At 61.5% G+C, this 25,937-nt stretch overlaps 3 protein-coding genes across 5 annotated transcripts; 2 read left to right on the plus strand and 1 right to left on the minus strand.

Annotated features, from left to right (window-relative positions):
- The first annotated feature begins 536 nt into the window (after nucleotides 1-536).
- MAN1B1 (mannosidase alpha class 1B member 1) lies at nucleotides 537-12,070 on the plus strand. Of its 2 annotated transcripts, none has more exons than XR_004424682.1 (13): nucleotides 537-783; nucleotides 1,392-1,500; nucleotides 2,121-2,236; nucleotides 3,715-3,869; nucleotides 4,119-4,207; nucleotides 5,488-5,673; nucleotides 6,379-6,527; nucleotides 6,845-7,033; nucleotides 8,754-8,944; nucleotides 9,625-9,745; nucleotides 10,212-10,409; nucleotides 10,488-10,615; nucleotides 11,174-11,311. XR_004424682.1 is itself a non-coding variant. In XM_033123332.1 (13 exons), exons 1-13 carry the CDS (start codon nucleotides 673-675, stop codon nucleotides 11,375-11,377), a joined length of 1,950 nt encoding a protein of 649 aa, XP_032979223.1. In that variant the 5' UTR covers nucleotides 537-672; the 3' UTR covers nucleotides 11,378-12,070. The 2 variants fall into 2 exon arrangements, 1 of the variants encoding a protein (XP_032979223.1); XM_033123332.1 differs by having other exon boundaries at nucleotides 10,484-10,615; nucleotides 11,174-12,070.
- A 1,070-nt stretch (nucleotides 12,071-13,140) lies between these two features.
- DPP7 (dipeptidyl peptidase 7) lies at nucleotides 13,141-16,875 on the minus strand. 2 transcript variants are annotated; one of them, XM_033124175.1, is made up of 13 exons: nucleotides 16,726-16,875; nucleotides 16,543-16,656; nucleotides 16,325-16,464; nucleotides 16,059-16,222; nucleotides 15,693-15,756; nucleotides 15,533-15,614; nucleotides 15,288-15,454; nucleotides 15,083-15,143; nucleotides 14,634-14,752; nucleotides 14,305-14,461; nucleotides 14,076-14,140; nucleotides 13,667-13,737; nucleotides 13,141-13,537 (listed from the first exon to the last, which is right to left on the minus strand). In XM_033124175.1, exons 1-13 carry the CDS (start codon nucleotides 16,805-16,807, stop codon nucleotides 13,411-13,413), a joined length of 1,413 nt encoding a protein of 470 aa, XP_032980066.1. In that variant the 5' UTR covers nucleotides 16,808-16,875; the 3' UTR covers nucleotides 13,141-13,410. The 2 variants fall into 2 exon arrangements, with proteins under 2 accessions (XP_032980066.1, XP_032980065.1); XM_033124174.1 differs by having other exon boundaries at nucleotides 15,693-15,828.
- A 502-nt stretch (nucleotides 16,876-17,377) lies between these two features.
- On the plus strand, nucleotides 17,378-20,026 carry LOC117031601 (uncharacterized). The gene is made up of 5 exons (XM_033122074.1): nucleotides 17,378-17,383; nucleotides 17,487-17,584; nucleotides 17,704-17,791; nucleotides 18,330-18,683; nucleotides 19,093-20,026. Exons 1-5 carry the CDS (start codon nucleotides 17,378-17,380, stop codon nucleotides 19,213-19,215), a joined length of 669 nt encoding a protein of 222 aa, XP_032977965.1. The 3' UTR covers nucleotides 19,216-20,026.
- The last annotated feature ends 5,911 nt before the right edge of the window (nucleotides 20,027-25,937 follow it).

The following is a 25,937-nucleotide window of genomic DNA, read 5'->3' on the forward strand; positions in this document are numbered from 1 at the left end:
CGGTAACCCTAGGCTGCTCTGCCGCTGAGAGAAGGCAGGCGCCGGGAAAAGCGCGGTGACCCTCAGTGCGCCCGAAGGCCATCGGGTGGGATGGACGCGAACTTCGCGCGCCGCCCTGCCGCCGACTCCGCCGTGCAGGCGGGGCGGGGTCGCCCTGACGGTGAGGGATCGAGCTGGCCGCCCCGGACCTGCGTCCACTCCCCGTCCACGCATCAGTGCAGAGGGGAGAGCGCGGGGCATCGGTGCCGACGGGGCACAGCGACCCGGCCGGTCCTCAGGAACCACAAGACCTCGGGGCAGCTGGGATCGAAGATAGCGGAACCCGGGGAGACCAGCCAAGGCCCCGCCTACACGCGGGCGAGATGTACGCAGGCGCGGGACGGGGCCAGCGCCGTGGGTGTGCGCTCACTGCGCAGGTGCAGGCGAGCGCAGACGCAGGCGCCGTAGGACGTACACACACGCTCGTAGGAGCGGCACGAGAGAGCGCACGCGCAATGGGGTTAGGAGCGCGCGGCACAGGCGCATTGGCGGCGACCGCGATGGGCGGGGTGTTGCCGGCGCTGCGATGGCTGCCCGCGGGTGCCCGAATAACCGAGCCTCTGGCCCAGCTCAGAGCCCGGCCACTTGACGCCGCCAGTGGGCGGTGTCCACCGGGCAGCTTCCGCCTCTGTCATGTATCCGCCAGCGCCGCCGGCGCCGCATCGGGACTTCATCTCAGTGACGCTGAACTTTGGCCAGAGCTACGATGGCAGCAAAAGCCGGCGGCGCCGCTCGTGTTGGAGGGTGAGGGTCGGGTCCCGTGGGTCCCGTCGTTTCCGTCCCCGCGCGCCGCTCCCAGGCCTGAGACGCAGACGCTCGTCCTGGCGCAGGAGTGGTGGTCCCGGCCTGCACTGCTCGTGGGGCCGGGCCCTGCGGGGTGGGGTCGGGGAGGCGGGGTGGCGGGACCCCAGTGGGTTTCCTGGCGGTCACCGCGCAAAGCGGAATGAGGTTTCCCGGCTGTGAGTTCTCCACGGCTGCCACGAGCTCAGCTCCGCCGGTTTAACCGCCGGTAGGTTCCTGCTGCTCTCGGGCCGCAGACGCCACACCCAGCCGGGGCCTGAGCCCCAACACACGAATGGCGGGCTCTCTCTCCGCCGCCCATGGACTGGACAGAAGTGGTGTCCCTGTCTGTATCCATTCTCCTCTCACGTGTACCGTTGCAATAGCTAGTCACGTGGGGCCTGGGCCCAGCCTGTCACCCCCAGGGACAGGGAACTTGCCCCAGTGCGAAGCAGCAGGCCTCCACACGGGACCTTCTGAATTACGCATCGTCCTCACTGAGTTTGTTACAGTGGAAGCGATTTCCAGGCCTGTTCTTTCCAGTAAACAGAGTCACTCCGTCCCTCCCTCAGAAATGGAAGCAGCTGTCGCGGTTACAGCGGAACGTGATTCTCCTGGTGCTGGCGTTTCTGGGGCTTGGCGGACTCCTGTCCTACATCAGCGTGGCGGACCAGTGGAAAGGTATCAGCTCCGTGAGCGCCTAGACGACTCTGGGCAGAACGGTCTTGCCGTGGACCTCACAGCTCCAGGGGACATGAAGGGCAACGATCTGGCCGGAAATCCAGGGCAGAAGAGGCGTTTTTAGCCACCTTGCTAGACCACGACGTCCGTGTGACGACGTGACGGCCTCCTGAGTGGTGGAGGGCTGGCCTCGCTGTCCTCCATCCCGAGGTGGCGCACTTCCTCTCCGTGCCTCCCGTGAACGTCAACACACGTGGCCGTGTGGGGCCTCGACCGGGCAGAGTCCCAGAGAGGACGCAGAGTCCTCCTGAATTCTTCTCAGGTCGCTCATTTTAGGAGGGAAGCTAACGAGCCGCTGCAGGTCGCCAAGTAATCTGCCTGTCGGCCACCATTTGTACTTCCTGGGTGGGAAATACTTGGGGTTGTGGGTTGGGGATAAGGACAGAAGCTGCCAAGCGCTTCGAGAAAGGGTCGATTCTCTTTGGCTGTTCTTGAACTCAGGTCAGTGGCTTTCCCGAGGTGTCCTGGTGTCCTTTGATGTCTGGCTGTGGTCTGTGAAGCGCTTGGAGTCTCCTGAAAGCCTTGTGGCACAAGTGAGGTGACACGTGTTCTCTGTTCAGCTCCGAACGGCAGGTCGGCGGACGAGCAGAGGATGAGGCCGGCAAACCCACCCGTCCTGCCAGCTCCCCAGAAGGCAGAGGCTAACCCAGAAAACGTCCCGGGAGTGCTACCTCAGGTACCCCCAGTGAGCTGTAGGTGCATTTGTATCCGGGGTCCGTTCCGGAAGCATCGGAACAGGACGTAGTACTCAAACAGGTTGGGGAGACTTCTTTTTCTTACCGGGTGCCTGGTGTGCTAACCTCGCTTGTTCTGGGCTGGGTGGACGGGGCGCAGGGAAGGAGGGAGGGATATTCTTCTCTTCGTTCTTCATTGCACACCTGCTGTTTAGGTGGTAAAGAACGAAACAGATCCGTCCCTTCTTTCGCAGAGCTGCAGGCTGGTGGGAGGGAGAGGCAGGTGAGATGCCAGGAACAAACAGGAGCAGGCAGGTGGCCGCGTGTGTGTCCTACAAGGAGAAGAGCCGACACCCCGAGAGAGACCCTGGGCCCGGCCCTTCGGTCAGGGCGGGACACTGAACTGCAGTCTGAAGGCTGAGGGTGGGGAGCTGGGGTCCCACAAGGGCCTGCACGGGGAAGGGGGCAGGGGGCAGCGCAGGCAGCCCTGGAGGCTCCGTCGGCACTGGCCTCACACCCTGCGGGGCCGCCCCGGGGAGAAGGAAGGCCGCCCCGCTGCCTCTCCAGGGTCTGTGTGCAAGAGAGCGAATTTCCCCTTCGTAAAGCCGACTTGCGTTCCCTTGGCTTCTTTCGGCCGCTCTGACACACGGACTCATAACCGTGGGAAAGCAGAATGCCGCATGTCCCCCGAGAAAGTCGCGGGCCCACGCTCGTGACGTCCACGGTCCCGTCTGGAGTCCAGGGAGGGCCTGCACCGTTAGGGGTGAACGTCCCCATCCCTTTGGTGCAAGAATTGGGGGTGAGGCCCTTCCACTTGTCCCCTGGACACGTCTCCCACTCGGCGCTGGTCCCCAAGATGTTTCTGCGACGGTGCTTTGTTTTGGCCGGACCCGAATTTCTTGACCCCCCCTTGAGTCGTTCAAATCTGTCCAAGGAGCATGTGTTCGCGGCTTAGGTGGATATTGAAAAGCAGAGACTGCACCTCGCGGGTCGGCCTCCTTCCTGTCCTCAGGGGTGGTGTCCCTGGGCACACCCACCGTAGAGGACTAGCTGAGAGGTCGAGGATGAGCGCTGTGTCCGTGTTGTCGCCGAGTGTGGCGCCTTTGCCATAAGTGCTGAGGATGAGCCGGGCGGCCCGGGCCAGACCTGCAGCTGTGTTCTCAGGGCTGTGTTCTCGGGACGTGGTTCTAATCCTTTCGTGCTCCCGTCGGGCCTGTGACAGTCTGAAGTATCCTGGGCCTGGCCTAACCTCCCCGGGCTTAGATGGGGTGGACTCTTTGTCTGCGTCCGGCAGGGCAGGAGGTCGCGTGGAAAGACGGAACTCCTCCAACCTGTGTATGATGTAAAACAAAAATAATCGGTCTGTGCATAGCCATCTCTGGGACTGGGTCTGATTGGAACGAGGGAGTGTTCCAGGTGGGAACGGAATAGGAGCTCGTATGCCGTTGAGTTCTCACAAGTGACTCTTACGTTTGTCTAGGCGACTCGAAGACATTTCCGTCGGGGACCTCCCAACCTGCAGATCAGAGCCCCAAATAAAGACTCGGAGGACAGGAGACTGGATGCCACCCAGAGGCAGGAAGGGACAGAGGACGCCACTCAGCGGGAAGAGCACCCCCAGAGAACCCTCGTCAGGTACTGGGAGCACCAGCGGGCTGGTGTGTGTGGCGTCTCTGAGAAGCAGCAGGGTCCTGTGTGTGTCTAACGTACATTCGCCTCCCGAAGCAGACTGTGCCCTGTCATGTGCGGGGCCGGGGGTGGGGGCGGGGGCTGCTGCCTCCTGGTCCAGCGTGGGGGGCGCGGCCTAGCTGCTGCTGGGCAGCCACATGGGCACCTGCGTTTCTGTCCTGCGCTGGCTGACTGCTCCCCCTTCCCTCCCGGTAGCTGGAGGGGGGCCATGATTGAGCCGGAACAGGGCACTGATGTCCCCGCGAGAAAGGCAGAGGCGCCCACCAGGACTCAGAACCAACCAGGTAAGGCCCCACCCGCGCCCTCCCCACCTGGACTCGCGGATGAGCCCTGCTGTCCTGTGATACTGGTCATCTTTGGACACCCAGGTGGGCCCCAGGTCCTTGGGGTCACATTCGTCAGAGCTCTGGTGACCACTTGCGGCTCCTTGTGGGCCATTGTCCCGAGTCCAGGCCACAGACACAGGAGGCATGTGTGTGCAGCAGGCTCCTTTTCCTGCCTGTGTCTGGTCCATGAAGGACCTGGGGACGTAGAGACAGAGCTGCCCTTCGGTGTCTACCCCGGGCTGGAGGGGCTCAGCGGCTGTGAGGGTCCCTGCGTTCGGCCACCAGTGGTTCGGGGCCTGCTGGGTGCTGGTGCTTTGTAGGCTCCGTGCAGCTTGTCTGCTTCGATCTCGCGGCTCCCTTTGAGGTCATCGGTCAGGCCTAGCTCTGTTCCCTAAACAGGAGAACGGACATTAGGTCAGGAGCCACCAAGGCCATGGGCTTCGTGTGTGGGGACTCGCACCAGGTCAGCTGAGTCCGGCGCCCCGGCTGTGATCCTCCCGTCCTGCTGCTAACACCTCGTGGAAGGAGGACGAGGGAGCCCAGAGCTGGGAACAGCAGCCCAGGCCTGTGTGGACAGAGCAGTGGTGTGGCCTGAAGGAGGGATGGCAGAGCCGTGGGGGTCACACGAGTAGGCCTCAGTCCACACGGAGGGGACACATGCTGTGAGGCTAGACACCTGCCTTCCTGTACACAGTGCCCTTGTGTATGTGCCCTGCCATGTGTGGAGAGAACACACTCCCACGTGCATAGGCTGCAGAGGGGCCTCGGCGTGTGTGTTCCAGGAGTTTCCTCTGTAGACACCCGAACATGGGTCCTGACAGACCCAGAGGTTTGTCCACGTCACCAGCAGCTGTCACAATAGACATTCCCAAACCCCAGTGGCCCAGCGCAGCACTCTGGCTGCTGCTGGTCTGCTGCCTCCAGGTTGTTTGCTGGCTGCGTGCTCCCTGCGGCCCCTGGGGGTGCCTGCCAGGTGCTGCTGGCCGTGGGTGTGATGAGCCAGGCGGGTGTGAGTCCAAGCTCTCACGTGAGGTCCTGGGGTCTTGCCACCTTGGCGGCCGTGTCCAGCTCCAAGGGTCTACCTCTGGCACTGAGCCCCGACCCTCACTGCTGTCCACTGCTGCCCTGTGGCCTGGACAGTGTCCCATGGGTCATCAGTGTCCCTATTTTGGGGCTGCAGCAGGGTCGGTCAGCTCCAACCAGGTCCAGGTCACCATGACCCGCGTCTCTCCTTCTAGCTCCCCCAAACGAGCGCCAAAAGGCCGTGATAGATGCCTTCCGCCATGCCTGGGCTGGGTACCGCAAGTTCGCCTGGGGCCACGACGAGCTGAAGCCGGTGTCCAGGTCCTACAGTGAGTGGTTCGGACTCGGCCTCACACTCATCGATTCCCTGGACACCATGTGGATTTTGGGTCTGAAGAAAGGTACTTGTCACTCTCCAGCACTGTGTGACATGCGGGCGAGTGGGCGAGCCCTGCCCGCCGGGGTCCCTGAGCTGCTCTGGCTGCGGACGTGTTCCCTTCTCCTGGGTGACAGGAGTAGACATGCAGGGTGTGGGCACTTCCTTTGTCACCTTACACCCAGGCTACCGGGGACACTCCAGACAGCTAAACGGGTCCCCTGCCGAGAGCCTAGTGTACATGCTGGCTGACGTCCCAGGGCATTTCCAGCCTGCGTTCCTGTCACAGTCCGGAGAGGGCCCTGTGACAGGAGGTGGCACGTGATCTGATGTAGCTGCCAGCACCCCGGGTCTGTCTCTCATGTCCTCGTGCCACACAGATTGGTGCAGACGGGGGTTACGCGTCGTCAGTTACTTCTAACTGATGGTTTAAACATCTGTTGTAAATTTCATGGGCAGGTTGAAGACGCTCTGCGGTCCTCACGTGGTCCTTTGTGCGGTGGCCTGCAATGGCCGACCCCTTTGCTGCGTGGGCTCTCCCTAGCCGCGCGCTGACGCATTTCATCTGCAGGCTTGAAGAGGCGGGGCTCATGCCCTTGCACTAGGAAATGACGTCGACCCCGTGGGGACAGAGCTGGACAGGACAGAATGCACATAGCCCCAGAGCAACAGGCCATGGGATGCTGGAACCGTGGGCATGTCCTGTACTCTGTCCCGTTTTGTGTCGTAGAGTTTGGGGAGGCCAGGCGGTGGGTGTCCAAGAAGTTACGGTTTGAGAAAGACGTGGACGTCAACCTGTTTGAGAGTACCATCCGGGTCCTGGGGGGCCTCCTGAGTGCTTACCACCTGTCTGGGGACGCGCTCTTCCTGCAGAGAGCCGTGAGTGTCCTGCGCCCCGGGATAGGAGAGTCAGGCACTCTGCGTCTCCCCTTTGCTACAGGGACGGGGTGGGATATCCACTTCTCTCCCCTACCGTTCGTTTGCCTGTTTCGGGGCCTGTGTTGAGCTGAGCACACGGCCTGGCGCCCCGCAGCCGGCAGGGGCCCTGTTCTCAGCTCACTGAACCCAGCTCACTACTGGGTCCGTGAGCGTCCGGCCATGTGAAGCCAGCCCGCTCACATCTGCCTTCGTACTTGGATGGGGGCGGGGGGCGTGCGTCTTTGGCAGCACATGGTGATCTCCCCACACTGTGTCAGGAGGACTTCGGCAATCGGCTGATGCCTGCGTTCCAGACGCCCTCCAAAATCCCGTACTCCGACGTCAACATTGGCACTGGCGTTGCCCACCCGCCCCGGTGGACGTCTGACAGCACAGTGGCCGAGGTGACGAGTATTCAGCTGGAGTTCCGAGAGCTCTCTCGTCTCACAGGAGTTAAGAAATTTCAGGTATGGGGCCGGGGTTTCTGGGGGCTTCTCGTGGGGTCTCTGGCTTATCACAGTAAGTGCCAGTGCGTGGACACTGACCCTGGTCTGGAGACCGCTGCCTTCTTTTTCCTTAGAGAACTCCATTTCCTCACTGATTATTGGCAGGGACTGGAGGCCGAGCCCTCTGCCCTGTGCAGTGACATGTCCTGAGGGCCCTGGCAGAGCTCTGTGCCCTGTGCCCACTGGGCTGTGTGTCGTGGGGCCTCCGGTCATGGCTGTGTGCTGTCGAGATGCTGGCGTTTTGTAGGCAGTTCTGTGCTGGCGACATCATGGTTGTCCTGACTGGTGCACGTGGCTTGGGCCCCGATGCCCGTGTGGGCATCTGTCTTGGGTGGACTGCTGGGGTGGCATCACGGGCATGTCGCCACCCTGCTGTGCGATGGGGTCAGTCCGTGGTACAGGGGACGACAAGGGTGTTCTCATTGTTCGTTCACTAACTTATTGCCCTAGTGTTCAAGTGTCTGTCACGTAGTCCCTGTCCCCTGTTGGCAGTGTCATTCTTCTCTTGGGTGAACTCCTAGGACATGGGGGTACTTCTGGGCTCAGGCTTCCATTCCATTGGGATTTCTGTCTTTTTGCTAAATTGAGAAAATTCACATATCGAGAAATTTTGCCTTTTCTCGTGCATGTTGCCGTGTCCTCACGTTTTTGTCCCCACAGTAAATAAGACAGCGCCGTTAGCGGTCCCCACCGTGTAACTGAAACCGCACAATGTGGGAGGGACACATGTGTCTGGTTTCTGTCACTGAGCACAACGCTTTCAAGGTGCATCCCGGGTGCCGAGTGGGTCAGCATCAGCCCTTTCGTGGCCAGGCCCCTGCTGCCTGTCGTCCGCCAGCGTGCGAACACGGGCTGGGTCCCGGCGTGGGACGCCAGGGCAGCGCCAGGCCAGTTTCCCCAGTCATCGTCCTTGGTTCTGAGCAGGCTCGTGGGTGTGCAGGGGCGTCTCGCTGTGGGTTTGGTGTCTGTGTGTGAAAGACGTGCAGCCTCTTCTCAGGGCTTACGGCCACTGTCTACCTGTGCAGAGGGGTGTCAGGCCCCTCGCCCGGTGGCTGATGAGAGGAGCGGTCTTGGCGTTGTCAAGGTGAAGTGAAAACCCAGCGTTTGGCCAGTTACTCAGGAGGCGCCTGCAGTGTCCCATGCTGCTGGGGCTTTGCAGTCGCTGGGGCTGAAGAGGGAGCAGTACCATGGCGCTCCGAGGGGTGATCAGTCGGTGTGGGGGTGTGTCTAGAGCCCAGAGAGCGCCCCCGTGCAGGGTCCTGAGCGCTCTGATGAAGTGTGCACAGCTGCGGGGCACAGCCGCGGGGCGCTGGCCGGCCAGGCCGGCGAGCCTGGCGCAGCCGAGGCTGCTGGGGTCTTGAAGGGCGATGAGGAGTTGGCAGGTGGCCGTTAGCAGCAACCTGGGCTCAGAGCACACGTGCCTGCCTTTCCTCAGGAAGAGGAGCAGACGGCCAGGTGGGGAGGGGGTCCTGAGGACACAGCCCCCGGAGTGGGGCTGAGAACTGCCAGGACGACAGGGCCGCTGCGTGGTCAGGGCCTGTGGCGTGGGCCGCCATTCTCCAGGGACCTGGAGGGACCAGTGGGCAGAGGAATGCTGCGGCCAGGACGCCCCTGGGCGTGGATCGGTGATGGGCGGTGCACGTGGAGCCCTCACGCAGCGCACTCTCCCCTGTCTGCTCAGGAAGCCGCGGAGGAGGTGACGAGGCGCGTCCACGCCCTGTCCGGGAAGAAGGACGGGCTGGTGCCCATGTTCATCAGCACCCACAGCGGCCTCTTCACCCACCTGGGCGTGTTCACCTTGGGCGCCCGGGCCGACAGCTACTATGAGTACCTGCTGAAGCAGTGGATCCAGGGCGGCAAGCAGGACACGCAGTGAGGCCCGCTTCTGCCGCCTGGGCACGTCCTGGGGGCTCCGCCACCCGGCTCTCGGTCAGGTCCCGCCACAGGGACCTGCTTCTCAGCACAGCCGAGGTGGGGCCTGGCCGGTCGCTGAGCTGCACGCTCCTCAGCACCAGGCGGGGCCCCAGCTCCCCGCCGAGGTGGCTTCTGGGCTCAGGGAGGCAGCTCTGCCCGCCCCCTCATGGGGGACGTGGAGGCGGCCGGATGTCTGGGCCTCGCCCTGCCTTCACTGGGCTGCTTCAGCACGTCCACGGTCCCGGGTGGACTGCAGTGGCCCACACCCTTGGAAGTGCACATAAACCCTTGTGAGGGACCTGGAATGGCCTGAAGTCTCCAGCCCAGGGCTGATTGTAACCCCGGTCCCTGGGTGGGGGGGCGGGTGCAGCTCCAGGCCGACCCCAGGGTGGAGACGAGGGCATCACCACCGGGGAGCCCGCCTTCCTGGGCCTCTGGGGGCTGGTTGAGGGAAATATCCCTGTTCTGGGAGCAGAAGGCAGTACCCTCAGCCCCGTGGGATGACCCACCGCAGCCTCCCCCCAGCGTGGTGTGGTGCCCCCCAGACAAGGCCAGGCCTGGTGCCCACCGTGCGTAAACGACCGCTCAGGGCCATGCGCCTGCCTGGCCGGAGCCTACAAGACTTGCTGGTCTCCTAGGTTACGGGACGACTACCTGGAAGCCGTGGAGGGAATCCGAAAGCACCTGCTGCGCAGATCGGAGCCCAGCAAACTCACTTTCGTTGGGGAGCTCGCCCACGGCCGCTTCAGCGCCAAGATGGTGAGCAGGCGCGTGGTGCAGGCGCGACCGGGCACTGCCTTGATGCCCAGGCTCTGAGTCAGGGCGAGGAGAGAAGGGAGTGCGGCCAAGGAGTGTGAGGTGTCGCGGGCAGACGCGGGCTGGGCTGTCCGCTCCCCTCCCCGCCCCTCCCCTCCCGCCAGGGCCCAGCTCGCCTCTCCACATGCTCCCCTCACCCCAAGAAGGACCCCCCTCCGTGCTCCAGGGTCTGCTCCCCTTCCCCACCTCCTTCCCCCTGCAGCTGGTGCTCCATTGGTGTTTGAGGGGTTGGGGGAGGCTCAGGTCAGTGTTGGCGTCCCCAGGATGTGGGCGACCTTCCACCAGCTTGTCTGCCCCTGTTGAGCCCCTGGTGCTTGGCCTGTAGTGCAGTGGCCGGTCCAGAGGCGGACACGGCTCAGGCCTGTGACTCCCGCGCTGGCTCAGTGGTGAGGAGACCCTCCAATTCCAGGACCACCTGGTGTGCTTCCTGCCAGGGACACTTGCTCTGGGCGCCCACCACGGCCTGCCGGCTGACCACATGGAGCTGGCACGGGCGCTCATGGACACCTGCTACCAGATGAACAGGCAGATGGAGACGGGGCTGAGCCCCGAGATCGTGCACTTCAACCTGCACCCACAGAAAGCCCAGAAGGACGTGCAGGTCAAGGTGAGCGGGCGGGCAGGGCGGGGCGGGGGCGGGGCAGGGGGTGCTGTGGGGCCTCACGGAGCCTGTGCCCCCAGCCAGCCGACAGGCACAACCTGCTGCGGCCTGAGACGGCGGAGAGCCTGTTCTATCTGTACCGCCTGACCGGGGACCCCAAGTACCAGGACTGGGGCTGGGCCCTCCTGCAAAGCTTCAACACCTACACACGGGTGAGGCCCGTCTCCTCGCTGCTCCTCTCCCGCAGTGGCTGCAGCGGCCCTTCCTCGGGGTTCAGGGCCCCTGTGACCCAGGGTCTTGGGCCAGGCATCTGTCTGTCGTGTCTTGAGGGACCATCCAGGTGCGGAGGAGCGGCGGGGGGGGGCGATGTCCACAGAGTGCGTCCCTCCTGAGTCCTAGTGGCCTGGGCAGCTCTGTCCCAGCCGGGACGACCTAGGACCACTGCTCTCCGGCCCGGCCGCTCGGCACAGCTGACAGTTGACCTTTGCCCTGTGGTATGTGAGGCACCGGGTTCTGGAACCGTCAGGCGACCTCAGGGCCTTTGCGAGGACTCTGCAGGCACAGCGCATGGTCACTTGAGGGCAGCTGGCATCGCCCGGGGCCTCTGGAGGAGCTGTGGCAGACCCCCGGGGCAGCCAGTCCCCTTGTGCCCTCCACCCCAGGCCTTGCCCTGGGGCCATGCTGCCCTGTGAGGGGGCGCCTCTGGCCAACAGCCAATCCTGGGTGTGGGGTGGGCTGTGCCTGCAGCCGTGACGCCTCGGCCTTTGCAGGTCCCCTCCGGTGGCTATTCTTCCATCAGCAACGTCCAGGATCCCCACAACCCCCAGCCCAGGGACAAGATGGAGAGCTTCTTCCTGGGGGAGACGCTCAAGTATCTGTACCTGCTCTTCTCCGACGACACGGACCTGCTCAGCCTGGACGCCTATGTGTTCAACACTGAAGCTCATCCACTGCCCATCTGGGCCCCCGCCTAGGAGTGGGCACTGCCCGGGGCCTGTTGGCCACATCTGTCAGCAGGACCCTCGCCCTGGCCAAGTCCGCCCTCCTTGACCTTAGCTGCGCAGTGTCCACCCAGCTGGCTGGACGTGCTCCAGGCCAGGCTGGGGACAGGCCAGCAGGCAGCTGGGCCAGGATGTCATAGGGCCCGTGAGCTGCTGGGGCGGTCGCTGTCCCCGGGCTCCTTGTCTGTGGTTCCCATGGGGACAGCGTTAGGGACGAGGAGGAGGACCCAGTGCTGTGGTTCAGGGAGTCCAGCCTCCCTTTTCCTCCTACCCCCCGAGAAAACTCAAATCGTGACCTACATTCCTGAAACTGGACATCCTCCTGTCAGCCGGTACCAGGGCTTCCTGGGGGCCCCGGGGCCATTGTGTTGTGTTCCGAGACAAGAGCCGAGGAGACATGGGGATGCCACTCGCCTCAGGGTTGTGGCCTGTGAACGTGTGCTGACCCGAGGCCTGGGGGGGCTGTCTGTGGACACCCCTGAGCCGAGGGCATGGGGATCCAGGCTCGTGGCTGGCTGTGGTGTTTACGTGTTGGACTCAGGGACCCTCCCCACCCTGCCAGGGCGGGGAGGGGTGAGGGGTGGGTGGCGAGTTCACCCCGCTCCCAGGCCACCCGGATGGAATGGACTTTTCAGTCGGGATAAAAGATTTGTTCTAATTGGTGTCTCCCGTGTGTGTAGGAGTCTTGTTTCCTGAAATGTCTGGGTTTCGGAATTGGGGGCAGTGGTCTGGGCCCCTCCCTCTGTCCACTGAGGTCTGCGTCCTGCCATCGCCTGCAGGTGGGAGAGTGAGAAGTGTCAGCACGGTGAGGTGGGAGCTGGGCCCTGCGGGGCCTGGCCTGGCGCCGGGGACAGCAGAGTGCCTAGGCGTGAGTGGCACAGTGGGCCTGGCCTGGCACCTGCTCTGCCCTCCTCCCGCATGTGGGGGAGTCCTGTCTCTCTCTCTACAGTGTAGCCTGCAGCGTCCATCCCGTAGGACTGACCTGGGGCAGTTTGTGGAGAGAAGACAAACCTGCGCCCTGGCAGGGGCGTCCCCTGCCTCCTAGGTCTGGTAGGACAGGCCCAGCTCTTCTCTCCTGTTAAGCTAGGATCCTACTACTCTCATCATCTCTAGAAGATTCGTGTCCGTCAGAAGCCAGGGCCTCTCCAAGTGCCGGACAGGCCTCTACAGAGGTCCAGCCTCCATGTCAGGCAGGGCCAGGGTTCTCGGAGGTGTTGCCTGCTGCTCCCCACATGCAGGTGCCCTGGTGGCAGCTCCTCGCTCTCCAACGACCGCCCCAGGCCCGGCTCCCAGCCCCACACATCCTGTGCTTGGACAGATATGCAGGTCCTGTCCCGGATGTGGCCCCTTGTCCCAGCCTCGTGGCTGCTGGCTGCCCGCCTGCAGAGCCCCCACAGCTGGAGAGCATGTCATGCTTCCCGCTGGCCCCTCCTCGCCAGGGGCTGTCGGCAGTTGTGCAGCAGGACTGACTCCACCTCATCTGCTGGGAGGCGGGGCCCAGGTAACCCGAAAGGCAGACTCCCTGCCCCCGGGCTCCCAGCAGGTGGACTGGGGGTGGCCGCGTGCTGAGGCACAGCCACTCTGTGCGGCTCCCCAGGGACACTCGCACGCTGGTGACCTTGCAAAGACGAGAGCAGGGAAGATCGGTGGGGAAGTCTTGGCAGCCTCTCATTTCTTGGTGTCAACAGCTTAGCTGGCCACGTGAAAGGCCACCCCCCCCAAACAGCAAACTTAGAGCTGAGGATTCTGTTTTATTAAACGTGGCTGATTTGGGGAGGTTGGGCAGTGTGTTCACCATGTCACACTCCCTCCTCCCCTGCAGGGACCACAGCTGAGACGAGGGGCTTGGCCGGGCCACCAGATGTTTATTCAGCCCCTAACCTCGGGCAAGGCCCTACTGAGCCTGGTGGCCGAGTGGGTTCAGGAAGATGGGACTGGACGCCTCACTCTGGAGTCCCTTGGAGATGCGCCCCTGTGAGTCCTGGTCCCAGCTGGGGGAGTGCCCCTCAGTCTCTGTGCCATGTGCCCTGCCGCCGCTGCTCATATCTGGCTGCCGCAACCCACTCGCGGATGATGCTGGCCTCCAGCTCACGTGCCTCCCGGACAGACGTGGGGTCTAATGGGTGGGACGCTCTGAGGAGCAGGCACAGGTTGGGTGAGTCACTCAGCACGGGAGGCAGACCTGAGGCTCACCCCCTCCAGCCCATGTCCAGCCATGGGCCCAGGCTGGGTGCAGTGCCCCCTCCCAGGGCAGGACCATACCTGAGGTCCAGGTGATGTGCTCCCCCGCGGATGGTGATGGCGAGGACCGATGCGCTCAGGTTACTCTGGATCTGTGTCAGTCAAGGGACATGCCGTGTGGAGTGCAAGCCCCAGGCCAGTCAGTCCCCCAGCCCTCCTGCGCGCCCCAGTTGTGGAGTGCAGCTAAAGCAGTAACATGGGGCAACTATGTAGCCTGGATTGGCCCCATCATAAGGGATAGGTGAGCCAGAGGCCAGGTCCCATTAAGTCAGGAAAAGAATCAGAAAGGGGAGAGTATGAAATAATGAAGGGGTGTGGACATCGGCAAAGTGGGTTCCTGGAGAAGATTCTGTGACCCCACAAGGACAACTCTGCACAGGACACTGCTACCATTTAACGAGGCTCCAGCGGGTCAGCCTGAGCGACTCACCCCACCCCCTGCCCAGGGGTCCAGGTCACCATTGGAGAAGATGATGTTGCTGGCGGCTCTGAGGTCTGAAAGAGACAGAGCAAGTGGTGTTGGGGGGACCGGGCACAGCCCTCAGATCTGGGAGCCGTGGGGCAGATCAGACCACAGTTTTGCCCTTGGGAGTGGGGAGAGCAGAGCTGGCTCAGTGGAGAGGGAAAGACACTACCCCTGACCCCACCCTGACCCTCACCGGCCCCCCCGAAGCTGGTCTGCAGCCAGTCCCGCCGGGGCCACACGCCCCACGTGTCCAGGCAGTACTGCTGGCGGAGCACCTCGGTGAATGGCAGGTCGGGAAAGATGTCCGTCACGTTGTTACTGGAGAACGTCAAGTTGATCTCAGTGCAGGCCTGCAGGACCCCCCACGCTGGATCAGGCCGGTGGGGTGGGGTACCTCACTCAGCACACAACCTGGGCAGCCCCAGGCCCCCACCCCATTTCAGGCAGTTCCAGGCCCTCCCCTCCATACCTGGTAGTCTCAGCCCCCACCCCATCCCTGGCAGTCCTGGCTCCCCCTTCTACCTGGTAGTCCCAGGCCTTGGCGTCGGGGCCCAAGCCACAGCCTGTGGGGTCCGCACAGGCCTGGTACAGCCGGTAGATGTCATAACAGGGCTCGGTGCCCGAGGAGTTGTACACGAGCCCTGCGGGGACACAGGTGCTAAGGCCAAGCGCCCGGACACCCCCCTGGCCCCCTCAAGGGGCCCTGCAGGCATCAGGGGCTCGGGGGTGTGCCCTGTCAGCTCCTGCCATCCTTGCCTGGACCTCCCAGAGCCCCTTGGAGCAGTGACCCCCAGGCTCGGCCAGGAGGGGGATGGCCATTTCCTACCTAAAAACAATGACAGGGGTGTCCTGGGCCCTGAGGTCCCCGTCGGATCCCCGCCCCCCACAGCCCTTGCCCGCTCCTCAGGTCATCTGCCCCCTGCCTCCTCAGGCCACTTGGCACCCGACCCAGGGCTGAGGGACAGACACACCTGCCAGCGCTCGGAGACCCTGGATCCTCTGGCTCTCGCTCAGCAGGCGGGCGCAGCCGACCTAGGGGAGCAGCACGGCTCCTCAGCACAAGACGCCCCCTCGTGGCCTGCAGCCCGCTCCCCGGCTCGCCCCTGGTCCCAGGCTGCAGAGTGGGAGGTGGCCCTGGGCCTGGCCCTTCCCTGGGCATGGGAAGAGGTGCCTCACCTGGACGGGGTTGGCAGGGAGGCTCCCCATGAAGTCAGTGGGGTATGGGTAGTCCATCATGGCCAACACGGTGAAGGCGTTCCGGGCAAACCCGAACAGCTGGGCCAGGTCCTTCCGGCCCGTGAGTGGTTGGCAGGTGCCAAGCTCCTGGCTGACCACCTTGTAGGCTGCCAGGAGTGGGCAGGATAAGGGCCTTTGGAGGCTGCTGGCACGTGGGGGATGGGGAAGGGGGGCAGCTTCCTCACCTCCCTGGAGGAACAAGTCCTTGATCTGCCGGAACGCATCCCGCACGGCCTGGGCACACTTGGGACTCTGGTCCTCAAAGTCCTGGAGAACAGACCAATTGTGGCGGCGGCCCCCATGCCTGGGTGGGCCACGCCCCACCCCACACCCTCCCTCACTCACCACAGAGACGGCTCGGAAGAACTGGTGGGGGTCGCCGACGCCTGCCACCGACACCACGGGGGCACTGGCCGCTAGCGCCCCCGCCACGAGGTAGGGGTACTTCATCCTCATGTAGGCGCTAAGCATCCCCCCATAGCTGGTCGGGATGCAGGGTCAAGGCTGTGGCCCTCCCGCCACGGCGCCCACCAGCCCCAGGGCCACAGCAACTCAGGCAGCAACCTGTCACCAGCCGTCCCACGCCACCAACCCCCCCTTTCCCCTTGGCTTCCTCAGCCCCCAGCGCCCCCAAGAAGGACCAGAACACCAGTGTTCTGGCCCTGAGGTCAGGTGCACATTTGTTACTCCGAAAGGAACTAGAGGACCCACCTCCCACCGAAGGCAATGACGGGGGAGTCCTGGGCCCCGAGGTCACGCCGCAGCGCTCCGATCAGCCTGGCGAAATCGGCCAGGGCCTGCTCCACGGTCAGCAGCTCTGTGTGCCCACGCCATGTGGACTGCTCCCCGAACGGCAGCGACTTTCCATAGTAGCGCTGTGGGCGGGTGATGGGCAGACACTGACCCCACGCCCCCCCCCCGCACCCACCGGCCGGCCCCTGGCCCACAGCACTGCCGGGTCCCCACGGGGTACCCACATGCTCTGCAAACACGACCAGGGCTGCCTGCTGCGCTGCCAGCTCCAGGAGGAACCCCGAGTTGTTGGCGAAGGACCACACGTCACCTTCATTGCCCGTGTAGAAGAACAGGGGCCCCTCGCCCCTTTTCCAGAACTTGTCTGTCCAGTGAAGAGGAGCGGGGTCAGTGAGATGTGGCACAGAACTCCCCGGGGCCAGGCATCCCTGGGCAACCGCACCTGACACCAGGAACCTCTGGCGGAAGGTCTTGTTGCCAAACCTCTCAAAGTTGAAATGGTCCAGAAACTGCTCAAAGTAGTCTTCCCGGAAGTCAGGGTCTGGGGCTCTGGGGGCTGGAGGGGCGATGCTCAGCGCACGTGGCCCCCGGGGCGGTAGGGGGAGGGCCCCGGGGCAGCACTTACCCCTGGCCTCCAGGCCCAGCAGCCCCAGCGCCAGCAGCAGGGCGAGGGCCCAGGGCAGTGCCAGCCGTGCGTGGGCGCTCATGTCTGCTTTGACCAGCGAGCAGGTCACATGACTACCGGGGATCGCAATCACGTGACAATTTGCGCAGGGCTGTCAGCAGGGCTGGCCCTTCCCTCTCACTGGCAGCTTCTGTTGTCTTTCTGTTCATTGCTCAAGCTTCCTGGCAGCCACTGTGTCACCACGGAGACAGTTGCCATGGGGACACATTACACAGGGCGAGAGCTCAAGGATCTGGCACTGGGGCAGGAAACATGTGCCCAGCCAACCTGTCTTCCAGTGGCCACTGCTGAGGGCCTGGCCTTCCCCACACCTCCCTGCTGGTTGCCCAGGCTAGTCCTCCTCGAGCCGGGTGCCAGGTGGACAAGTCACCAGCACACACCTGGGCGGGAAGTGACCTGCCCCACTGCCCAGGCCCTCCCAGGCTCTCTGCCACGGGGGAGGGGCAGCTCTGAGAGTCAGGTCTGGGAAAGCCTCCAGAGGAGAGAGGGATGGAAGGAGGGAGCCTTGGGAAGACGGGGGTGGTCCGAATGTCCCATGCATAGGGCAGTGGCCCTGAGAAAGGAGCTTGTCCAAGTGACAGCAAGGGTCTGCATGGGGGTAGGTGGGGGGCCTGGAGCCCAGTCAGGGGTTCAGGTGGCCAAGAGTGTCGGCCAAGGCCTCTGCTGGGAGCTTGGCCCCTGCCCCCTCCCCATCTGGCCAGTCCCTTCACTGGCTCCTCAGTGACGCAGGGGCCCCAGGACCTGCCAATGCCGAGTACAGAGGAGCCACCTTGCACCTGGCGTCCAGTCTAGAACCTGGGTGAGGGGACCAGACCTGCAGAGCCACCCCTGCCCCAGGCTGCAGAGGGAGGGGGCGTCACTGGTCCCCACTCCCAAGACTGTCCCTGGCCAGTGTGACCCCCCCCAGTCTCTGCCCAGGCCCAGCCTGTCTGAAGCTGGGACAGCCCTGAGCTGGGCTGGGATGCTGGGCTCTCGCTGCAGCTGGGGGACCAAGGCCCATGGCAAGGTTGGGGCTCAGTGGATGGGCCACTTGAGTCAGCCCTTTGGCTCTGCCTCACATAGTCCCAAGACCGTCACTGAGGCAACCAGTGGTGACAATGACTGTCCATCATGTCACACACCCCATGGGTGTGGTCACCCTATGGTCACTCAGTGCCGCCACAGGCCCTGTCCCCATCCTATGTGATGTTCCCCCATCCCTGTGACCCCATGTCCCGGTGTCCCTGTCCCTGTGTCACTATGTCCCCATGTTCCTCTGTCCCTGTCCCCATGGACCTGTGTCCCCGTCCCTGTGTCTCCTTCCCTGTGTCCCAGTGTCCCCCATGTCCCCGTGTCCCTGTCCCTTTGTACCTACCCTCGTATCCCCTTCCCTGTGTCTCCACGTCCCCATATCCACATCCCTGTGTCCCCATGTCCCTGTGTCCCCGTCCCCGTGTCCCCATCTCCATGTCCCCATTCCTGTGTCCCCGTCCTCATGTCCCCATGTTCCCATGTCCTTGTCCCTGTGTCCCCATGTCCCCATCCTCATGTCTCTGTGTCTCCAGGTTCCAGTGTCCCCGTGTCCCTTTGTCTCTGTTCCTGTGTCCCCGTACCACCCAGGGCTGCCTGTGTTAAGTAGAGAGCTGCCCTCTGAGGGCCCCCATGGCCTCTGCAGGGTGGGGGCCGGGACCAGAGACAGGACTTGCAGCCCCTTTTCCCCGGATGGCAGTCTGATCCCGTCCCTGTCCCCTCAGCTCAGGAGCCTGACCCCAAGCCTCTACCGCAGACCCACCGTGTTACCCCCTCCAGAGACCCTGCAGGCGGCTCCTCCATGCCTGGGTGGCATCAGAAAGGCCCAGAGGTGCATTTTCATCTCCTCTCGGACTGCCCTGCCACACCTGGTGGCCCTAAGTGTGCAGGTACGTTTGGGGGTCCAGAAGTACTCCTCCCAACTGCATGGGGCAAGTAACTTTGGGGACAAGGCTGGGGCCTGGTCCCCCTCCACAGTCCACAGATTTGGGGAGCCAGGCCTGGTCACCACCACCACCTGCTCTGCCCCTTTTGCACCTCAAAGCTGCCAGCAACGGGGGTGAGAATGGGGGCCAGGGAACCCTTAAATAGGCCCAGTGCTCTCAGCTCTGACCCACGCTGCACCTGGGTATGGCCACGCTCGTGTGTGTGTTAAATTATACCCTAGCAGCCAGTTTGAAAATCACTGGCTTTAAGTACATCCGCAGCATTGTGCAATATCATCATCATCCATTTCCCAAACTAGCTCATCATCCCAAAAAGCTTCACCCACTCACAACACCCACTCCCCTTCTGCAGCCGCTGCTAACCTGGTCCGCCCACTCTAGAGACCTCATGGATGTGCCTGTTTTGACAGGCTCGTTTCACTTCGCACAATGTCCTCAGGCCATCCACGTCATGGCAGGTATCTGGACGTCGTAACATCCCATTGCATATAGATACCATGTTTTCCTTATGCATTCACCCATCGGTGGACATTTGGGTAGTTTCTGCCTGTTGTCTGTGGTGAATCACTGCACGAGGACGTGAGTGGGCTGGCTTCACATGGCCCGACGCTCACGTTCGCAGCAGTGAACTGGGCTCAGTGATCTGGGAATGGGTCCCCTGCTGGCTGCGGGGGGCCAGGCCCAGAAACATGCAAACGAACTGCAGGGGAGAGGACTGGAACCCCCACCAAAACACTGCAGCAAAGGGAAAATGCTGGAGTGCCCCACACTCATGTTCAGGGGGCGAGGGTGCGTGTCACAGGCCCGACGGGAGCACGAAAGGGTTAGAACCACATCCCGAGAACACAGCCCTGAGAACACAGCTGCAGGCCTGTCCCCGGCCGCCCGGCTCATCCTCAGCACTTATGGCAAAGGCGCCACACTCGGCGACAACACGGACACAGCGCTCATCCTCGACCTCTCAGCTAGTCCTCTACGGTGGGTGTGCCCAGGGACACCACCCCCGAGGACAGGAAGGAGGGCGACCCGTGAGGTGCAGTCTCTGCTTTTCAACATCCACCTAAGCCGCGAACACATGCTCCTTGGACAGATTTGAACGACTCAAGGGGGTATCAAGAGATTCCAGTCCGGCCAAAACAAAGCACCGTCGCAGAAACATCTTGGGGACCAGCGCCGAGTGGGAGACGTGTCCAGGGGACAAGTGGAAGGGCCTCACCCCCAATTCTTGCACCAAAGGGATGGGGACGTTCACCCCTAACGGTGCAGGCCCTCCCTGGACTCCAGACGGGACCGTGGATGTCACGAGCATGGGCCCGCGACTTTCTCGGGGGACATGCGGCATTCTGCTTTCCCACGGTTATGAGTCCGTGTGTCAGAGCGGCCGAAAGAAGCCAAGGGAACGCAAGTCGGCTTTACGAAGGGGAAATTCACTCTCTTGCACACAGACCCTGGAGAGGCAGCGGGGCGGCCTTCCTTCTCCCCGGGGCGGCCCCGCAGGGTGTGAGGCCAGCACTGGCTCAGCATCCTCTCCAGCAGCGGCGCCCACCCCCACACCTGAGGAGCGACACCGGACGTCCCTAGGCGCAGAGCACCCCGGTCTCAGAGACCATCTCCCGGGAAGCTCTCTGCAGAGGGCATGCTTCCTGGTCCCCTGCGGGCCTCCTAACTGCCCTCTATTCTCCAGGGCCCCTCGCCTCCTTCCCACCCCAACTAGGACTAGGCCTGGCTCCTCCTCCTCCCTCTCCAGAAGACACCCGGTCCCTGGGGGCTCACACACCTGACTCTGACCTTGACACCACCACCCACGTCTCCTGAGGCCCCAGGCACCTCACATAGGTGGGGCAGGTCCAGAAAGGAGCGCCTGATGTTCCCAACCCGGCTCCTCTCAGCCTCCATTGGCCCCTCCCCCAGGGGCGCTCCCTCCCCTCACAGACCCAGTCCTGCCCAGACTTCTCCAAGTGCAGGCTCTCCCAGTCCAGACAGCTGGGCTCTGCCGCCTCCTGCCGTCCACTCCTGACTCTGCCGCCGTGTCCACCCGGCGCCCAGAGCGTCTTCACAGTGAAATTCGGACATCCTGCCCCCGCCGACGGAGCCTCCAGGGCTGCCTGCGCTGCCCCCTGCTCCCTTCCCCGTGCAGGCCCTTGTGGGACCCCAGCTCCCCACCCTCAGCCTTCAGACTGCAGTTCAGTGTCCCGCCCTGACCGAAGGGCCGGGCCCAGGGTCTCTCTCAGGGTGTCGGCTCTTCTCCTTGTAGGACACACACGCGGCCACCTGCCTGCTCCTGTTTGTTCCTGGCGTCTCACCTGCCTCTCCCTCCCGCCAGCCTGCAGCTCTGCGAAAGAAGGGACAGGTCTGTTTCGTTCTTTACCACCTAAACAGCAGGTGTGCAATGAAGAACGAAGAGAAGAATATCCCTCCCTCCTTCCCCACGCCCCGTCCACCCAGCCCAGAACAAGTGAGGTCGAGGTCAGCACACCAGGCACCCGGTAAGAAAAAGAAGTCTCCCCAACCTGTTTGAGTACTACGTCCTGTTCCGATGCTTCCGGAACGGACCCCGGATACAAATGCACCTACAGCTCACTGGGGGTACCTGAGGTAGCACTCCCGGGACGTTTTCTGGGTTAGCCTCTGCCTTCTGGGGAGCTGGCAGGACGGGTGGGTTTGCCGGCCTCATCCTCTGCTCGTCCGCCGACCTGCCGTTCGGAGCTGAACAGAGAACACGTGTCACCTCACTTGTGCCACAAGGCTTTCAGGAGACTCCAAGCGCTTCACAGACCACAGCCAGACATCAAAGGACACCAGGACACCTCGGGAAAGCCACTGACCTGAGTTCAAGAACGGCCAAAGAGAATCGACCCTTTCTCGAAGCGCTTGGCAGCTTCTGTCCTTATCCCCAACCCACAACCCCAAGTATTTCCCACCCAGGAAGTACAAATGGTGGCCGACAGGCAGATTACTTGGCGACCTGCAGCGGCTCGTTAGCTTCCCTCCTAAAATGAGCGACCTGAGAAGAATTCAGGAGGACTCTGCGTCCTCTCTGGGACTCTGCCCGGTCGCGGCCCCACACGGCCACGTGTGTTGACGTTCACGGGAGGCACGGAGAGGAAGTGCGCCACCTCGGGATGGAGGACAGCGAGGCCAGCCCTCCACCACTCAGGAGGCCGTCACGTCGTCACACGGACGTCGTGGTCTAGCAAGGTGGCTAAAAACGCCTCTTCTGCCCTGGATTTCCGGCCAGATCGTTGCCCTTCATGTCCCCTGGAGCTGTGAGGTCCACGGCAAGACCGTTCTGCCCAGTGTCATCTAGGCGCTCACGGAGCTGATACCTTTCCACTGGTCCGCCACGCTGATGTAGGACAGGAGTCCACCAAGCCCCAGAAACGCCAGCACCAGGAGAATCACGTTCCGCTGTAACCGCGACAGCTGCTTCCATTTCTGAGGGAGGGACGGAGTGACTCTGTTTACTGGAAAGAACAGGCCTGGAAATCGCTTCCACTGTAACAAACTCGGTGAGGACGATGCGTAATTCAGAAGGTCCTGTGTGGAGGCCTGCTGCTTCGCACTGGGGCAAGTTCCCTGTCCCTGGGGGTGACAGGCTGGGCCCAGGCCCCACGTGACTAGCTATTGCACCGGTACACGTGAGAGGAGAATGGATACAGACAGGGACACCACTTCTGTCCAGTCCATGGGCGGCGGAGAGAGAGCCCGCCATTCGTGTGTTGGGGCTCAGGCCCCGGCTGGGTGTGGCGTCTGCGGCCCGAGAGCAGCAGGAACCTACCGGCGGTTAAACCGGCGGAGCTGAGATCATGGCAGCCGTGGAGAACTCACAGCCGGGAACCTCTTGTGTCTTAATACAGGGTCTTAGGAAGCAACTTTCTCGCATTTTCTTTCTCAGTCCCCCTTGTGACCAAGGTCAGATGAAGTCAGGCCACAGGACTTGACCTCTTATCAAAATTTCGCCAGTGCTGGGATTTTGTGGGTTAAACTGAAGGTGTGTGCGGTTGAGTCAGGGTGCATCTTCCTTCTTCTTCCTCTGGAGGAGGAGCCAGTGACCTGCTTGTCCCAACAGTGGCCAGGCAGCACTGACAGGCAGGACATCGACTAACTGTAACACAGGCAACGCAGAGAGAAACTGATGGCTGCCCCCTGATGGCAATAGGTCTTGAAGCCCAGAACGTAGATCTGAGATCAGGCCGTGACATTCATTCCCAGGAGCTAGAATTAGGTAGCTTCGTCCTCACTGCACCCCTTTTTGAGCCTGGTCACAGATCGTTATTTTCTCTGTAGCGTTTGCACAGGTTTAACAAGAAATTTCTATGATGGCCAACATGTGTCCTTGGTCAGCGAAGAAGAAATCAAGGACTGTGGAGTTTTCCGTGACAGCTCTGGCTCATGGATTCAGACTGCTTTATCGGGCTTTTAGAGCAGTGGCGCCGTTGGTGACTGCTAGGGTCAGAGACAATTCGGAATCCCGTTCTCCAGTTGCGTTGTTCCCGCTGTGGAACCTGTAGCTCAAAGTGTGGGTGAAGAGGGAACCAGTTGTCCTAGCTGGAAGTTTTCTTAGTAACCTATACTTGTGTGATTTTGGAAATTTCTGACTATTCTTTTTAAGGAAGTGTGATTTCTTGGAGGGATAGGAATTTTAAAACTATGGAAATCTCTAGCAATTATTCTGAATACACGGCCGTCACTCTGCAGCAGGTCTCACCCTGCTGCCCGTGTAAGGAGTAGCCTAGTGGAACACAGAGTGCATTTGAAGAAGTATCACTTACTGTAATAGCAATGAGTACATTTGGTGCCCCTCGATATGTACAAGTTCCTTGAGTGAGATGAACCACTTACTGCAAAACAGTGTGAGAACAAACCGACTATGGTCACTGTCCCCAGGGCACTCCTGACCCACTAGGTCTTGTAACAGGACCACACTGACCTCAGTGGACACATTTTGTTGAAATGAGGTCAAGGTCCAATTTCTGTGTTTGAAATTTGGGACCATCAACAATGTGAAGAAAACTTAAGTAGCAGAAAGGGCCTGTGGGTCAGGGTCTTCAGAGTGGGGTCGGGGAGGGGCGCATCAGATAGTTGGGGTGGCCATCCCCCCCAGCAGGTTCCTGGGAGGCCCTCACTGTTACCAGTCACCCCACCGAGCAGAAATGCCGGAGCTCGTTCCTTGGGAAGGACAGCAGCCGGTGACATTTCCCACAGGACGTCACTCACAGAACCCAGCGTCGGACCAGGTTTCTCAGAGACCATGCTACAAGACAAGGCCATTCCGTGGTCTTGTCTCACACAGACAAGGTCACCCTGCCACCCGGAAGGGACCTCGGTCATGCAGTTACCCCTGTGTCCTGCCAGTGTCCAGTTTGGGGCAGAGTCTTCCCCCACGAAGCTCAAGTCCTATAACAGTTCTTCCTGACACCCCCGTCCTAAGACACCACAGGTCCCCAAGTGCCATGCAGAGTAAGAAACCCACTTGTTAAGGGCAGTTGTGTTTGGCTGAAGGGCTGTGACGGAGCTGGAAGTTCACTGCCTTGGAGTGGGCCCCTCATCTCAGTACTGGGGGGCACCTGAGACCCCTGCTGCCCTGCCCGCCACAGTACCACCTGCCTGTGAGTGGGAAGCAAGTTCACACTGCGTGGAGTTCTGGTGTTTCACTGACACCCTCAGCATTGTGTGTGTGTGTGTGTGTGTGTGTGTGTGTGTGTGTGTGTTCCCAGGAGTAAGATCTCTGGGGCTGTGGTTGCAGGATTAGAGCTGTATTTTAACTTGGTGAAACTATTTTCTGGCTTCGAACATCTGATTCTCTAATGCGTCGTCTGTTTTCTAACGTGTCGGATGTCGCTTGTCAGTCTGTCCTCAAGCTGACCTCCAGAGCTAAGACACTCGCCAGGTTTCTTCTCAGACCCATCCTTTGCCCCAGTCACCATCTCAAAACCTTCCTGGGACTTCTTACTCCATCTTGGGTGTGTGTTCCTGAGAGCTGTTTTCCTTTTAGCTTCTTCTGTGAGAATCAGGTTTTGTCTGACCACTGATAAGTGACCAAAAAACCCCAGAAAATGACCCACTACTATGGTCTACCATTCTGTTATTTCTGACTCCCATGCTCTGCTAACAAGGAAGGAAAAACAAGACTCTCTTCCTTTTCATAAAACCCTGTGGTTCTAACTTCCTGTCTCCCTGCCTTAAATACCCTCCATCTTCACACACAAGCCAGGATGTGCACGTGGCCGGCTGGGTCTGCTCAGGCTGGTGCTGGGTTGCAGCCCTTTTCCTTTCCCCAAATAAATCTTTTTTGGTGATGGAAACCTAGTCGATATTATTGCTCAGTTCACACATCCCACACTCACTGCTCTGCGGGTTGTTCCAAGACGCCCTCGTGCATCCCTCCCTGCATAACCGGTTACCAGGCATCGGGTGGAGTCCCAAGGACCCAAGTGCAGGGACGTCCCCAAGCTGTCACAGCACAGCTGAGTGCAGGAGCCCACCCCGAAGGGCTGGTTCAAGGGGCAGATTCTGGGCCTGCCCCAGGGAGCCTGACCCACCAGGTCGGTGCAGGCTCCTGTCACGCCCTGGTAGAAAGTTGGCCCTCACCTCCTCAGATCTTCCTTATAGACAAGCCATCTTCTGAAAATGCAGATTCTGACTTCCAGGGTCTGGGGGAAGGCCTGAGGTTCTCAAGTTCCTACATAGCCCTGGGGGGTGCTGCTGCTACTGCTGGTCCACAAGGCTGCACTTGGAACCCCAGGGTCAATTAGGAGATCTCAGGCCTTGAGAAAGAGAAAAGGGGTATGGAAGGGAGGAAACCGCCAGCCTAACAAAAGAAATTCTGTAGCAGAGAACCTTGCAGTTCCAAGTCAGGCAGGATGGATGAACAAAACCCACAGCTAGACATATCCTTGTGATGTTTCAGAGTTCCATGAGCCAGTGAAGGTCTCAAAAGAATCCCAAGGGGAAAACAGTTCAGCCAGAGGAGCAATGATCTGTCCGGTTAGCGTCAGGCTGCTCATTGGTCACCCTGATGTCAGAAAACAAAGAAGCACCTTCCAAACCCTGAGAAGGAATCATGGGACGCTCTGTCCCTGCTCACATTTTCAGCCTTTCAGTCGATCTCACTTGATAGGAGCCACTCCAGGTCTCTTATGGCTGCTGTTTGCATGGTATATAGTTTTCCAATATAGCAATTAAAACATATTTGTA

The sequence above is a fragment of the Rhinolophus ferrumequinum genome, chromosome 12 (genome assembly GCF_004115265.2).
Source record: "Rhinolophus ferrumequinum isolate MPI-CBG mRhiFer1 chromosome 12, mRhiFer1_v1.p, whole genome shotgun sequence".
NCBI classification, from domain to species: domain Eukaryota; kingdom Metazoa; phylum Chordata; class Mammalia; order Chiroptera; family Rhinolophidae; genus Rhinolophus; species Rhinolophus ferrumequinum.